This window comes from Cryptomeria japonica, chromosome 11, assembly GCF_030272615.1.
Source record: "Cryptomeria japonica chromosome 11, Sugi_1.0, whole genome shotgun sequence".
NCBI lineage: Eukaryota > Viridiplantae > Streptophyta > Pinopsida > Cupressales > Cupressaceae > Cryptomeria > Cryptomeria japonica.
In genome coordinates this window covers 28,547,179-28,564,173 of record NC_081415.1, presented here as the reverse complement: position 1 = coordinate 28,564,173, position 16,995 = coordinate 28,547,179, and the positions used below count along the sequence as shown (strand labels likewise).

The 16,995-nt window shown below is 34.8% G+C and overlaps 1 protein-coding gene across 1 annotated transcript; it reads left to right on the top strand.

The window, feature by feature from the left end:
• The first annotated feature begins 430 nt into the window (after window positions 1-430).
• LOC131855947 (disease resistance protein RPP8-like) lies at window positions 431-3,481 on the top strand. Its single transcript, XM_059214144.1, has one exon. The coding sequence runs from the start codon at window positions 680-682 to the stop codon at window positions 3,392-3,394; it is 2,715 nt and encodes a 904-aa protein (XP_059070127.1). The 5' UTR covers window positions 431-679; the 3' UTR covers window positions 3,395-3,481.
• Window positions 3,482-16,995: the final 13,514 nt, after the last annotated feature.

The following is a 16,995-nucleotide window of genomic DNA, read 5'->3' as shown; positions in this document are numbered from 1 at the left end:
TCACTGAAGTCTATTGTTATTAGACTTTCTCCCATCAAATTATTGTCCTCACTGCAAGTTGCGTGGAAAAGCAGGACAGAAAAAGGCCAAAATGTACAGAAAAGTTGGAACGCAGAAATGAACAAAGGTCTAGTTTGCAATAATGTAATTTTATTCTGTTCACATGGCAGTCTACGGAATGTTCACATGGCAGTCTAGTCTGGCCAAAGAATACGAAATGTTTTCACATGGCAGTCAATTCATCTGAAAGCTTTATCCAATCAAATTATTGTCCTTAACGAAATTGCGTGGAATGGCATTTGGAAACTCTAATTCTAAAACTTCGGTACCCAAAAAAATTTGTAGAAATTGGAAAAGTTCAACCTCGAATGGCATCTGAGAACTCTAATTTTAATGTCATGGACCACAATAATTGAAAGTAGTGGGTATTCTTTTCCAAGTGGCCGACATATTATTCTCTTTAATCTTGCTTTTCAAAGTGCGTATCCTTTTCTCGAATTGCAAGTAAACAACAGGAAGCTGATCTTATATATGATATCGTTGTAAGCGGTATTACTCACACTCTGCAGCCAAGCTTTTCAAGTTTCAATTGCATTCACCTATTCTATTTCTTCTGAGTTTTCTCTGCTATTATATTCCATAGGAGGTCGAATTCTCAATCCCAAGAAAAAACTTGAAGATGGCGTCTATTCTTGCAGAGGGTGTTGTTGGTAAAGTTTGTGAGATGGCCATTCAACAAGTGGCTAATGAGGTAAGCATAGTCTACAACTTCTCGGAAGACTTTGAACGGTTGAAGAACAAAATGAGGCAAATAAATTATTTTCTGAATGAAGCTGATGAGAAGAGCAGTACACAAAAGGAGTCTGTGAAAGAATGGCTTCAGAGCGTTCGTGATATTGCCTGGGAGGCAGAGGACCTACTTCAAATATGTGCCGTGGATTCTACTAATTCTCAGTCATGCACTTTGAGTTGTAATCAATTAATTCTTCGCCATCAAATGGGCAGAAGGATTCAAAAGGTCAAAGCCCGAGTGAGCTCCGTTATTGAAGATGGAAACCAACTGAATATAGGTCATACTCTGGTGTCTCACGTAGATGCAGCAGAATCATCAAATACATCCCAGAGGCGAAAGTATACGAGACTGAGTGTCTTACCCAGCGATTCTAAACCAGTGGGGATACAGTCCAAGATTGACAGCATGGTGAATTTGCTAGAAAGCCCCCAATTTCCAATTATTGCAGTGGTTGGAATGGGGGGACTGGGCAAGACCTATCTTCTTCAGCATGTGTACAACGCCCAAAAAGGAAGGTATGAGAAATCTGTATGGCTTTCAGTTTCTCAGTTCTATTCTTTTTCCAAGTTGCTCAATGATTTAGCCTTCCAATTAGATGAAGATTTAAGTAAAAAAATTAAGAAGAGTGGTGTAAGTGAAGAGGTAGCAGCAGAGTCGATTTATAGCTTTATGCAAGGGAAGAAGTGCCTTATTGTTTTAGATGATGTGTGGAGGGCTACTAGAGAAGGTGATTTGCTAACCAAACTTGGTATCCCAACTGGAGCTAATGGTCAATGCCAAGTTTTGGTTAGCACAAGAAGCAGAGAGGTTTCCGCAAATCTCAAGGCTCAGATTTATGAGATGGAAAGTTTGACAGATGGAGAGAGCTGGAAGCTGTTTTGTGTTTATGCATTTCCTGAGTCTGAAGGAAATAGAGCGCCAGAGCCCCTGGAGGAGGTAGCTCGTAAAATCATGAAGGAATGTGGGAATTTGCCACTTGCCATCAAGACCACTGCAGCGTCTCTAGCGAACACTTCACTGCCAGAGTGGCAGTCCAAGTTGAGCAAGCTTAAAAAGGTAAGCATTCCTAGCGATCCTGTCATGGATATTCTCAAGCTGAGTTACGACGCCCTGCCTGCACATCTTAAGGCTTGTTTTGCTTATCTTTCATTCTTTCCCGAGGATGAGCAAATAGAGTGTGAGTATCTCATATATCTATGGATGGGAGAAGGGTTCGTTCCGGCAGGAGACAATCCTTGGGATTGTTTATATCAGCTTGCCAATCTGTGCCTGCTTGAAGTATGGGAAGATAAATGGCTAACAAAATATTGTAAAATTCACGATTTATTGCTTGATTTGACCATACTTATCTCCAGAGAAAATAAATGTTCATTCAGCGTTGACGAGGCCTTCTCCAAATTGCGATCTGTGAATACAGGTGGTGGTCGCTGGTGTCGCCTATTTTTGGCGAAGAAAGATATACATGAGCATGTCATCTCAGAGAGGCGTCCTGTTTCTCCAACACTTGTCCGCACACTGTCGCTGTCCGACAATACAGAAATTGGAGGAAAATTTCCGGCAAAGCTGTTTTACGGTATGAGAGTATTGCGGGTTCTTGATTTGACCAACACAAATATCTCCACATTGCCTGCTTGTATTGGACAGATGAAACTACTCAAAGTCTTGAATTTGAGTTGGACAAAAATTAAGAAGGTACCAGACTGTGTAAGATATCTTAAGAGTCTCTGTTATCTTAATGTCTCTTGTTCCCATCACTTAATGGAGAGTGAGGCACCAGAATGGATAAGTGAGCTGAGGTGTCTTCAGCATTTGAAAGGCCCGTTTGAGCGAATGCCAAAGGGAATATCAAAGCTGGAGGCTTTGCGAACACTGCGAGTACAATCGTTCTTGTCCTTGTCAATGGAAGAAGACGGTGTGTTAAGGTTAGAGGATGTTGGCAAGATGAGTGAGATTGAGGAAATAGGGTTTAAAGTTGAGGATGAATCACAGTTGAAGAAGATGGAAGAAGGGATACTTGCACCCTTGCTCAAGTTGCGTCGACTAGAAGTGGAAAATGGCATCCATGAAATGCAATCAGATCTTCCTCAGTTTCCGGAGAGAATGGGTGCAATGAGAGATCTGGAATGTCTCTTACTAAGGAAGTTCGCAGTGCCCAGTTGGATATGTTGTTTGGCAAATCTCAGGTACCTCTGTTTATGGGAGTGTGATTGCAGTAATTATCCGGAATTACAAACAATGCCCAATCTCGTGAGTTTGTGGTTGCGGAAGAATAAGAGGTGCACAGAATTGCCAAAGGCGTTTGGAAAGTCGGGAGGGTTTCCACATCTCCGCTTCTTTTGGATATATGATTTCCCCGAATTGGAGGAGTTTCCAGAAATGGAGGATGGAGCGATGGCATGTCTTGAGAAGTTGGAGATATTTGGGTGTAGGAAGGTGAAAAAAGTGGGAGAGGGATTGGAGCGGCTGAGAAGACTCAAGGAGTTCAGGTTTGAAGAATCAGGGACGGATGAATTGAGGGAGACATTGAAGGAAGGCGGGTCGTATTGGGAAAAAGTCAAAACCATCAATTCTCATATAACTATTATTTGTACTAGTTATTGATAGGAGTATTCAATACAGCTAGGGAAACATTCACTATGTATATAATTCATAAATCATTTTTATAAATATTATTGATCATTGCATGGAGAGGTTTTATTTCTACTTTATATTTTCACGCATTTATCTTGTATTTGTATTAAAATTTACTAAATATTTTTAGTACAACATAATGTTGAGTATGTATGTACTTTCAAAAAGAAAAAATTAATTATTTAAATATTAATAAAAAATAATTTTATTTTAATATATTATTTTAAATGCAATTAAAAGACATTCACAAATTTTATTTATTTTAAAATTTATTTTCTTTTATGATTATTCAAAAAATATTTTATTTGTATTATTTACATTAATTTTATTTGAATTTTTTATTTATTCAAGAGTTTTGATTTTAATTAAAAATTATTTAAAATATATTTTTTAATATGGTTATGACATGATGTTCTATTGATGCAAAGTACAATAATGGTTGAAAATGTTTTACCCTCAAATAATTTTTTTATGGCTATGTCATTTATTTTTAATCATTCTTCAATACTCAATGCACAAAATTGTGATGGGTTTGCAAGCATTGATGAACAATTGTATCTCTTTGATGGTCTGTTTGAAGATGAAGATGAGATAGTTTGTAAATCTAATCATGATAAAAAAAAAGTTAGGTTGGAATGTGATTCGACAACACAAGTTAACCACAAAAGGACAAAATTTAAGGAAAATATTGAAGGAAATGGAATATCAACAATGTTGTCATAGAACAATTGTTAGAGAAATAAGAAAATAAAAAGTTCTATTCTATCACTTTGGATGATTTTCCTAAGCATGATGAGCATTTACATGATAAAGAGGGATCAAAACATAATTTATTTGAAGTAAACATTCCACTCATTCAAAGTCAATTGAATTAGAATTTGTAAGAATTGCAAGTCCTTGTGATTTTATCAAATTTTACTATGCCAAATTTTTTACCCTATTTTTGAGGTATGGTTAAATTAGATAAGCTACAAAATTGTGGTTACTATTTCATATTGGTATGCATAAACTAGCTACTCAAATCCTTTGTTTTCATTTGAATTTGATACTTTTGTTAATGTATACATTGGTGCAAGAATAAATGACAGTTAGTATGCTTTACTAAGGCATATTCATTTTTTTGATAATGTTATGATAATTCGACATTTACCTTGCAATCTTGAGTCATTTTTTAGGGTCTCCATATTCTGTAAAATAAGTACTAGATGCTTAAAAACATGTTGGACAAATATTTTAGATATTTTTATTTATGACATGAAATTACACTCACAATATGGGCATAGTAAGTGACGATGATAATAAAACAAGAAGACAATATTTTGCCTAGGCGTCCATATTGGTGATGGAACCACTTGTGTTTTAATGTCAATGCATACAATTGTATTTTATTTGCTTATTGTCCACGACGAAGGCACCAAGTAATGCATGTAAATTGTTGGAGCCATAAAAAATAATAGAGTACTTGGAGTTGACCAATTCTAATTGGCTATGGGTTGGGCACCCCTGCAAGCCGTGTTAAAATTTACTACTTTTTACTATGTTTATAAATGGAGCACTAAAGGCGGCATATGGTTCTGGAGGTGATTTCTACCCATTGTTTAGAGATATTATAGGGGCATGCTTCCTCAACTTTCCTATATATTGGCACCTTAAAATAGTAGTATTTAATCGTTGATTGCAAGTAATAAGGTGTTTGTCATATGGAAGACATGAAATGATTGATGACAGTGAGTGTATTAATCTCGTACATTGAAAATAATACATGCTTCATGTTTCTTTTTGGTATTTTTTCCTTGTAAATGTTATTCCACATAAATCTTGTGTTGTAAAATGTTTTTCTTATGTTGCTTTGTGTCATTCTTATCATTCTAACTGATTAAAGAGAGATAGACTCAAACCTTTTACATATCCGCTAAAAAGCAACTACCTAGGGTGCATGAGGGGTGCATGCCCAACCAAAAAACTAAACCCAAAACACACAAAAGATTGGCGAAAACCAGAACATAACCACTACATAGAAAGATAAAAAAAAAACTAGACAACCAACCACCCACCACAGACGCAAAGGAATGGCCTACTAAGTAGGGGCGCTATTGTCTTGTCATTCATTGCATAACACTTTAACTTTATCAACAAAGTACAACCTTTTTGTTTAAATATTTTTGTGAGGATATAGCCACAAAATTCAGAGTAGCCTTAATAGTGGAGGTGAGGGGGTCTGATATCATAGTAGGAGAATGTAGATGTCTCTTCCTATTAACTTTCCTTCTTTCAATCTCCTCTTGAATGACATGCAAAAAGGTAAAAAATTTCATAGCCATTTCCTTTCTCAGAGTGGTGATCTCCTCTAATTTCCTTTTCAAGGCCTCGTGGTTTTTCTTTAGCTCTTTCATCTCTTTCTGCTCATCCCTTGAAGTTAATCTTTTTATCGATCTCTTTAAGTTTTTCCTCCATAGTCTCCTAATTTTTGAGTTTCCCTACAATGTCATTGGTAGCTATCAAAACCCTCTCATATTTTTTCTTCCATAGCCCAACTATCACAACGAGAATTCACCTCCGCCACCAATTCCAACCTATTGATCTTCTTCTTGGCTACATTCACATAGGAGAGGAACCATTGAATGAGCACATCCTATCAATTGATGGCCTCACCCAACCCATTAACTTTATTTGCCAGAGGAGGGGAATCTAGCATAAGGGTAGAAACACCAAGGACTGGGGAAGGGGAAACCTAAAGGGGTTGTGAAGGAGGCTTTCTCTATAGAAGTAGCTAGAGACCAATCCAAACCTGTGGATAGGGAAGAGTCAAAATCCTTAGAGTCCACTGAATCAATTTCCTTAGAAGGTAGTGGAGGGGGATTTTTTAGGCCAAACGGAGGGGGTTGAACTAGGTAGGGACTTGTTTAGACTTTGGTGATCTCATAATACCGAGTTACACTTTTTGGCTAAACTTGATACTCAAATCAACATTTTGCACCAAATCTTCACTTTCTAATACTTATAGCAGCTAAACCATTATGAATTTGAAGATGAAGTAAACTACATATTTTTGAGAATTTTCATGTAGATTATAAATATATTTTAAAAAAAAATAAAAAATGAATTGTCCATATTTTTACATAACTTTAAATAACTTAATATTTACGGTAATCAACATTTTTTGAAAATGACATTTATTGTTATGTACATAACTTTTGCTATAGAAAGAATGAAATTGTAATTTTTAAAATATAGATTTGTCACACCAATATCTAGCAAATCGATATTTTTTCATAATTTTTTGTTACGTATATTCTTTTTAGTTATTTTTTCAGGTTGAAGTAATTGTAATTTGGATAAAGGTGTATTATGTAATGTATAATCATATCTACCTCTCCTATTTTATCTCTCTATTTATCTCTATCTTCACTCTCTTTCTCTCTATATCTCTCTACTTCTATATCCCTATCTCCATATCTCTCTCTATGATCCTCTATCTATTTCTATCTATATCTCTTTACTTATATTTTCCTATCTCCCTATCTCTCTCTCTCTCTATTCCTCTCTATCTATTTTTACCTCCCTCTTTCTATATCACTCCCTCTCTCATTTATCTCCAACTCCATCTATATCTTCCTCTTTATCTCTACCTCCTTACCACTCTCTCTCTTTCCTCCTATCTCTTACAAACAAACACACACACACACACACACACACACACACACACACACACACACACACACACACACACACTCCATGTTTTTCCCTCCATAAGTCTATTTCTATATCTCTCTCGTGCTCTGACATGCACTTCCTATTTCTCCCTTTCTATCTCTAACTATCTTTCTAATCTCCATATTTGTGTTTGTCTCTTTATTAATTATCTTTGTCATCTTTCTCCCTAACTCATGCCCTCTCTCTCTCTCTCTCTCTATATATATATATATATATATATATCTCATTATATCTCTGCCTCTCTCTTATATTCACTCCAATTCTCCTACTTTAGACCACTATCTTCCTATTTCTCTCTCCCTCTATCTTTCTTTCTCTCCTTTTCTCTAGATCCTTCTATCCATACTTCACTAACACTATCTCTCTACTTCTATCCTGGTCCCTTTCATTATCTACCTTGCTCTATCTAGATATCAGTATCTCTTTTTATTATATTTTTTCTTTCGTAGTCTCTCTTATTCACTACATCTATCCTACTTTACATCTATATCTCAAATTACCTCTCTATCTATCTACATATCTCTCCTCTCTCTATCTCTTTCTATCAATATATTTCTCTACCTCTATTTCGTATCTCTCCCTCTCCCTCTATATTTTGAGCTATTTCTCCCTTTCTCCCCCCTCTTCTCTCTATCTCCCCCCTCTTCTGCCTATCTTTCTCCCTTTCCCTCCCTCTATCTCTTACATCTCTTTATCTCCCCCCATATCTCTCTCCCTCACTCCTTCCCTATCCTTTATCCCTCTATCTCTACCTCTCCCTATCTCTTCCCATATATCTTTATCTCTCTTTTTTTCTCATCCATATTTCTCTATCTTTCCCTCTTTCTCCCTCTCTCTTTTTATATCTCCTTATATCTCTATCTCTCTATCCAACCATATATATCTATCTCTATCTGTCCCTCTCCCTCATCCTCTATATATCTTTACATTCTTTTCTTTATCTCCCTCTTTCTATCTCTCCCTCTCCCTCTCTCTATCTCCCTATCTATTTGTCTCCCTCTTCCTCTCTCACTCTATCTTCCTCTCCCCCCTCTATCTCTATACATTTCTCCCTCTATGTCTATATATGTACATCTCAGTCCTTCCCTCTCTCCTTCTCCCTCTTCATATACCTCTATATCTATATCTCTTTGTCTCTCTCTACCTCTCTCTCCATATTTCTTCTTCTATCTCTCCCTCTCTCCCCCTCTCTATTTATTTATTTGCATATATATGCATCCCACTCTCCTCTCTCTCTCATCTCTCCCTCTCCTCTCCATATCCCTCTCCATCTTCATCTTTATCTCCATATTCATCTCTATCTCCATATCTATCTCTGTCTCTATCTCTATCTCTATCTCTATCTCTATCTCTATCCCTATCCCTATCCCTATCCCTTTCTATGTCTCTATCTTTATCTCCTTACCCATTTCTCTCATACTCTTCCCCCCCTCTACCTCTATGTATGTTCATCCACATATTTCCACTCTTCCTATTGCAAACATAATACGAAACTCTTGATAATAGAGCCTTATTATCTTCCTAATTTAGAGGTTTGTTTTAGTCATGTTTGGATCCTTCTAAGTGGATGAGTAGTTGATTTGAAGCTATCACTTATTCATTGAAACGTAATTTACACAAACAATGTCATTTGGTAAATGGTCTACCAATTCACCTGATTCACTACACAAATATATGCAAAGAATAGACTATAATCTTCCCTCTCTCTCACCTTTTCCATCTTCATAGACCTCTATACATACTTCTTCTTCCATCTCTCCATTTATGTCCATCTTGTTATCTCTCTATCTATCTAAACACGTATATCTATCCCTCTCCCTTCATCTCTCTATATATCACTTTCCATCTCAATCATTATCTTCCTATCTCTCCCTCTCTATATCTATATCTTTGTCTCCATCTCCATTTATATCTTCCTCTCTAGCTCTATCTCCTTACTTCTCTTTCTCACTCACTCTTTCCCCCTCTATCTCCCCATCTTTCTATTCTCTCTCTCTCTCCCTCTCTCTCTACCTCTTGCAAACATAACATGAGTTTGTTGGCAATGAAACCTAATTATCTTCCTAATTTAAAGGTTTAATTTAAATCATGTTTGGATCCCTTTAAATGGATACATAGCTGATTTTAAGCTATCACTTCTCCATTGAGACCATTGTTACACAAATAAAATCATTTTCTGAAGGACCTACCAATTGATCTCATGTATTACATCACTAAGAAATTAAAAGTCCTCTCTTATTCTAGAGAATTAAAGGAGCAACCAATAATAACATGTTTAAATTTTGGTGTAATAAAATGAAGTAAAAACCTACACATCTCTCTCTCGCTTGCCCTATTCTGAGACCTCTATATCTATATCTCTTTGTCTTTCTATATCTCTATCTCTCTATATTTCTTCTTACATCTCTCTCTCCCTTTCCCTATTTTGAGACCTCTATATCTATATCTCTTTGTCTTTCTATATGTCTATCTCTCTATATTTCTTCATCCATCTCTCTCTCCCTTGCCCTATTCCGAGACATCTATATCTCTTTGTCTTTCTATATCTCTATCTTTCTATATTTCTTCTTCCATCTCTCTCTCCTTATTGCAAACATAACATGATCCTATTGATAATAGAGTCTGATTATCTTCCCAATTTAGAGGTTTTCATTTAACCATGTTTGGATCACTATAAGTGGATGTATTGTTGATTTTAATCTATCACTTCTCCATTGAGCCATTTTTTGCACAAACAACATCATTTTTCTAAATGATCTATTAATTGATCTCATGTACTACACAAAATATATTAAAAAAAAAAAACCAAAAAATTCTTAATTAACCTTCCATACCTGTTCGGCATACCCATTGCGCACCAAGGTACAATTGCTAGTTTGTATTGTTATTTTGTCCGTACATTGTATATATGTATGTGTTGTTGTCGTATATGGTAGGCAAGTCTACGTAGAATACATATATATATACAGTTGTTATTAAACTTCATAGCCAGACAGCCTTTTGCCCGATAAAGACATGACAAGAATCTTAATTTTTGTTTAATAAAAGCTAACAGCGAACACATTATATTAAAAGTGAACTTAACTGTACAAATATCAATAAAGGTGAATGCAAAGTAAATGTATAGAGATTTAAATATGTAAATCTACAAATTATTTTTTTCAATTTGAGTGAACGCTCACGCTTACACGAGAAGCTTGGAAGGAAATGATTGCAGGTTTAAAAGTACCATACAAACATCGAGACTGACATAATCAGCAAACATAATGGATGGTGTGCGGCAATGAAAAATAATAAGCGATTCTTTAAGAGCACACCAAATGAAGCGCACGTAGAACGCAAATCGAAACAATCGGAACCATCTGACATATGGAAAAATAAAGGAAAATCGTCGAAAAGTATAAAAAACAATGAAATTTTTTGAACGGACAAGATGCATTGAATCGTCTTGCATCCATTTTCGAACAATGTGTACCGTCAATGGAGAAAAAATAGCTCATCCATTTCATAGAAAGAGATGCCTTCGGTGTAATAAATAAGACAACACATAACAAATGCGAATCGATTTGCAATAATATTGAATTCATTGTTTGTCATTGCGTGGTGTTATCTGGCAGTCGATGTAGAAGGTGCAGAGTATGAGTAAATGTCACTTCTGATATAAATAAGAATTTAGTATTGATATTATTTATCTTCACCTTGGTTTCTGTGTAAGGATTGTTTGGCAGGTGCGCATTATATATATATATATATATATATATATATATATATTTGTTGTGTTTTCTGAGAAAAGTACAGCATGGGGAAGTAGGACAGGAAACACCAAAAAGTGGAACACAGAGATGTCCATATCACTTCTGAAAAGGTAATAAATGAACACAAAAATGTCTTTATCACTTCTAGGAGGTAATAAGTAAACACAGAAATGTCCTTTTTATCACTTCTGAACAGGTCATAAGTAGATGACAGTCTAGTCTAGTCTGATTAAGGAATACGGGAAGTTTTCACATGGCAATTTACAATCTTACTCTATGTTCACATGGCGCTACAACAAGGAAATTGCGTGGACTGCAAGCCAGAGAAAAGCCAAAATGTACATTATTATTCAGTCTGCAGCCAAGCTTTTCGCTGTACATCATTATGCACTCTATATATGGACTGTCTGCTTACGGTCTTCCCCAACAATCTCACCCTAAGATGGATTCTTTAGTGTTTTCCTTTAGCTTAGAACTCAGTGGTTGAGGGGATGATATTATTTTTGAGATAGATTTGGATTCTAGAGCTATAGTTGGTTGTTTGACAATAATATAGTAAGAGTATAATTGTCATCTATCTTTAAATTAATGTTTATTCTTTGTTCATTCAACATATAATTATTGATGTCAAAAAAATTTAAAAATGATAATTAAAAATCTATTGATAAATTCTTTTGTACTAATCGTTGTCCATTTTTAGTTCTATTAATTTGACTTTTTGGACCATGATTGACCCATTTGTACATCTTTATTGGTATCCACAAGACACAACTACTGAGGTGGGAGAGAAAATGAACAACTAGGGATGTTGGAGAAGAATAATTCTTGATAACTTTTGCTTAGATTAATAAGAGTAATCAGATGGAGGTTTTTAATTTTTTTGGAACATTGAACCCTAAATAATTGATAGAATGGATAGGTGAATTGGACAAGTACTTTTTTGGTGGGAATTCATGATCTGAATGCAGATATAAAACTAGCATATGAGGCTATTGGTGACACATCGAGTTGCTTTCTTGAGGTGGACCCAAATACTAGCAATTTCTCCCATACATTGTGTGCCCACATCTTGGTTGAGATTGATCTTTCTAAGGTTCTATTGAGAGACATTGTTTTGAAGGTGAGTGAATGGTCTTTTGACTCCAATTGTTGAGTATGAGGATATTTTTTTTCAATGTATATGATATTTTTCCATTAGCCATTTTTCTTCCACTTCATGGATCCCATCTGTAGTTTTCGTCCACCTGGTGGAAGAACACTAACCATCATTATCTCACAATCTTCCTTGATTATTTAGATTATGACTTGAAGAACTTTTCTAATTTAGTGTCTCCTTTTGCTGCTTTGGATAGCTTGATTGCCCTAGTTGTTGCTCCAATTGCCCTTACATCTAGGGACTTGGATTTCTCTCTTCTCCCTTCAATGGTCCCTAGCACTCAACCTCCATTTTTCAAGGTATCCTCCTCTAAACCAGTTCTTGTTAAGGTGGGACTTCTTTTGTATATTTTTCACGTGCTTCCTCCCCTACTTCAAAGGTTACTACTTGTAATGCTGGTGCTTCATGGACAATTGTTCACCAAAAGGAAAAACTCTTATTGTAATTGAATTTCTAGTTTTGTTATTTTTGTTCTATCTCTTTCCAAACGTCTTTTCCTTTCGATTGATTAGCTCTATTTCTTTTTATGTTTGTTGTTACCACTTTTTGTTTTGTTGTCCTATTGATTAGTTGGTTTGATTGGGTTTGGTCACTTTTGCTTTAGTTGATCCCCACTTTGGTAACAAGATTTGGGCCCTATAAAAATCCTAGCTTATCTTGATAAAAAACATGGAAGATGGTAAGTATTCATAGTGATCATTAGAGTGTAAATTTGGTCAAAAATCCTATTTATCATATTTGATCAAAGTAGATTAGTGTATAATATCATTTTATGAGAAGAAAGGTTGAATGTCAATTATGAGTATATTTAATAAAAGCTACCAAATTTTAATCCCTTTGATATTACTCCCACATACAAATTACCCTATTTTGGTACCATATTTAAATTGATATTATTCTATTTCTTATCTATGAAAATCAATACCTCTCTAGATTTTAAGAACATAACCTTTTTTAGATCTTCTAGTTTAAGATCACCACAAATTAAATTGAGTTTATTTGAGCATAATAGAATGATACTATACATTGAGATCAAATTTAACTTATCTAAGTCCTTTGCCCTTGGATGTTAACTCTACACTAAATTATAAATTATAAGAAAAAATGTTTTATTTTTATCATATCACAATATTCTAAATAATTTAAATTTATTAAAAAAGAAATTCAATACATGTTATTAAAATAAATATAATTAAATTGATTAAAATAATTTAAAATGAGTTTCTTTTAATGTAATTCTAAAAGTATAATAGATATTTTGGTATGTTTCCAAGTGTTTAATTTATATTTCTTTTAATTCCTTTCAAACCTCATGACAAGTGATGATGCAAATTATTTTGTTATATTAAACTATTTTTATGAGAGTATTAAAATAGATTCTCTTCTTTACAAATAAGAAAATAAAAATAAAGAGATTTCTAAGAATTTTGTTGATTCTTAAATTCTAAATTAGGAATTTATTAATCAATAAGAGTTACAAATTGACATGTGTAAGATAACTTTAAAAAAAGAGAGAGAATTACCTGTAAGTTGAAAAGATTCTTGGGAATTGAAGAATGAAAACTTGATGATCCCCACATTGCATGTTGATAAGTCTACATCTCTAGCTTGGAGCTTCTTGGTCCATATAGTGATTTTTGGATCAAGAAAATATATTAGAAAATATTATATATAAGGAGATGATTTTCGTGTTGAGTTGAAACATTAATAAAATCTAGGTGTAAAACATTAAAGGTGCACGTGAAAATCTCATCAAAATTGTAATCGTGTTTGTGACAATATATTGAGTGACACTAATTTTGTGGCTATTTTTTCTCAGAAATAATTTTTTTCTATGATAAATTTCAAAGTTGTGTTTGTAAAATAGTTTTATGTTTCATACATTTCTAACCTTCATTGATGTGTTTTCATTTGGATTAAACATTTTTTGTTTTCATTTATTATGAGGTTTATTTCAAGCATAGGTTTTAACATTTGATATATGTTTTTTAATATTGAATTCCTCAAATGAGCAATGATCAAATAGTTTAGATAAAAATAACAAGACAACACATAATACATGCAAATGAAATTGTAATGATGGGGTAATTTGGAACTTGGTACTTGAACACATATGTAAAAAGGTAATGTAATGACTTAGTACAAAACTTGTGTTTGGATCTTGATGGAAAGGAGACAACACCATACAAATATGATAGTGCAAGTGTGGTATTATGGTAGGGGCACATTTTCTTATGTCTAATCTCTCCATAGAGGTTGTGTAATTCTTCTCATTGTCCTTACACTTGGGGGGCAATGATTTATTTCTCTCTCTCATTTCTAAGGATCCACTATTCCTTTATTGAGTGGTGTTTGTTTATGATTTGACGTCATTCCTTGTGTGAAGTTATTGTTTGCTCAAGGGTTCTCTCTTATGCAAGAGGTGTATGTCCTTGCTACAACCGTTTTTTCACTTGGCAATGTATATCTATTATAAACTTACTTCTCACATTGGGTCAAAAGTGTGTCATCCTTCATCAAGAATCACTTTCACTTAGCAATAAGAGGAAGGTATGAATTCTTGTTTTCCTTCCCTTCTATGGTAGAAGATGCTATGTTTGTTCAAAAAGCTTTTCTTGGAGGTAGATGTCTTTTTGAGCAAAGATCTCTTCTCCTCCAAGGATCCTTTTTACACTTGTTGCAAGATATGTTTTTTTCAACTATCTTATCCTTACTTGAAGAGTATTCTCTCTTTAGCTTGGACTTATGCCATTGTTGCCTAATGGATATCTCCTTGGTGTTAAAGTTGGGTATCCTTGTTTCTAGCTTCCTTAAGACATCAACATAGGGCTCTGTTGACATATTAAGGGAGGGGGGGCACCCATATTGCCCTTTTGTATCATATTGTACCATATCCTTGTATGTATTAAACTGGTTGTTCAGACTCAGAACCAGAGAAAACAAACTCTTATACGAGATGCTTCATGCCCGAAACCAGACGTAGAATTTGATATATGTCTTAGACATGGTGCACTGTTGGCATTTTGATGATGTTTTGATTGTCATTGACAAACACACACTTTCTTGATGTATGAGTTATGCTGAACCGGTAATTGTTCCAACCGGTATTTGTGTATTGTTGAATGTATAGTCTTTAGACTATTGGTGTTTTTACAGAAAATGGTTTACCAGTCACAGATTGTATGAATACCTTAAGCGGTATGAGGATCCCAAGCAGTTTGAGGATCTCAAGCGGTACGAAGGAACCAAGCGGTAGTTAACTTTTGATGAGAACACTACCAGTCTTCATTTTTGACAACTAGTAATCGGTATATTGCCTTAACTGATATATATCCATGATGAGTTACCAACCAATATTACTGTAATGTGTGATTAGTTATCATCCATCGACACTTTGGTGGTGTTTTTGTGTTGTGTTACCAAATGTCTCTAGATGCACTGTACCTAGGAACTTGTAGTCTAATCTTATTGGACTGACATGAAATCAAATTCCTTTATAAGGACATTATGTCTAGGGTTTGCATAAGTGAGATATAGAATAGAAAAGGTTATGTGCGATCATTGAAGAGAAGATTAGGTCTGTATGAAGAGACAGAGTGCGAAGATATTGAAGACTGAAGTAATGCTAAAATGCATTAACAAGGAGTTGTCAAGGATCTAATTAAGCATATTGTGCTAGCATCTAGATCATTCACTTGTTGATTACTCACATCTTCGATAAGTCTAGAACTTTTAACTGGGTAGGCTCAACAAAGCCTTTGTAAATTCTCTAAAAAGGTGCTTCGCAACTGTGGGTCTTAAATCCTCTAAACGGGTAGTCTTTAACAAGACTTATCTCCTAATTCTAGATTCCTAACAGGATCTATTCTGGTGAAGAACATTGTATGACCTTAACCGGTCTAGTTACTATTTTGCTGATAGTTACTTGTGAGTTTCTGTTCACCATGGTTTTTCCCATTTGGGTTTCCACGTCAAATATCTTGTGTTATGGTGATTGTGCTCTTGTGGGTGAATTCTTTGTTTGCTATTTGGTTTGCATTTATCTTAACCGGTTTATTAGTGAATCTACTGCACCGATTACATGCTAAACTGTTTAAAAGTTTGTTTACAGTATTTTTTGGCAAAATAATTCACCCCCCCTCTTAGTATTCATCAGTGCACATCACCAAAACCAGAGAAAAAAACTCTTACATGGGATGCCCTCAAAATGAGGCATGTACTTTTATTAAACGAGGTTACACATTCTTGAAACCAGAGAAAACAAACTCTTATACATGATGTTTCTAAAGCCAAACATTCTCCTCTTGGAATTTGAATTTGCATTATATGTCTTAAACATGTTGATGTACACTCGAAACCAGAGGAAACAAGCTCTTATACGGGGTGCTATATACTTGAAACCAAACATCACTTGCACACACACATGAGGATGAGTGGAACTAGCAAAACACAACTAGACTATTCCTACTCTCCTCCCCAACATGGATCACCTAGAAAAACACATCTAGACTGTGTATTCATGTCCCTTCTCAACATTATTCTTGTGGATCACATAAAAAAACACATCTAGTATGTATCCATGCTTTCTCTTTCCTTCTTCTCATGAGCTCGTAGCTTTTCTATTGGTGGTTCATGGATGATGCGTACTTTACTCTTTAATGTGATCACTTGTGTTCTTCATATGGCATTTTTTAAGAATGATATTAGTTTTTGAGACATTTTATTATCGAGGTCTCTTCAACTAGTTGACTTGAGGTCTTGTTTTTGGTATTTACCTTTTGTGTTGTGTGTCATTTTCCTTTTTATTTTTGTCTTGTGTGTCCTTGCATGTGTTTGCATAAGTTAAGATCCTAAGATCGGGGGCTTAGTTCCTTAGAATTAGCGATGTCTTATACTCCTTGTGATTTTTCTCCTCTCCTTCATCTCTCTTTCATCTACTTTATCGT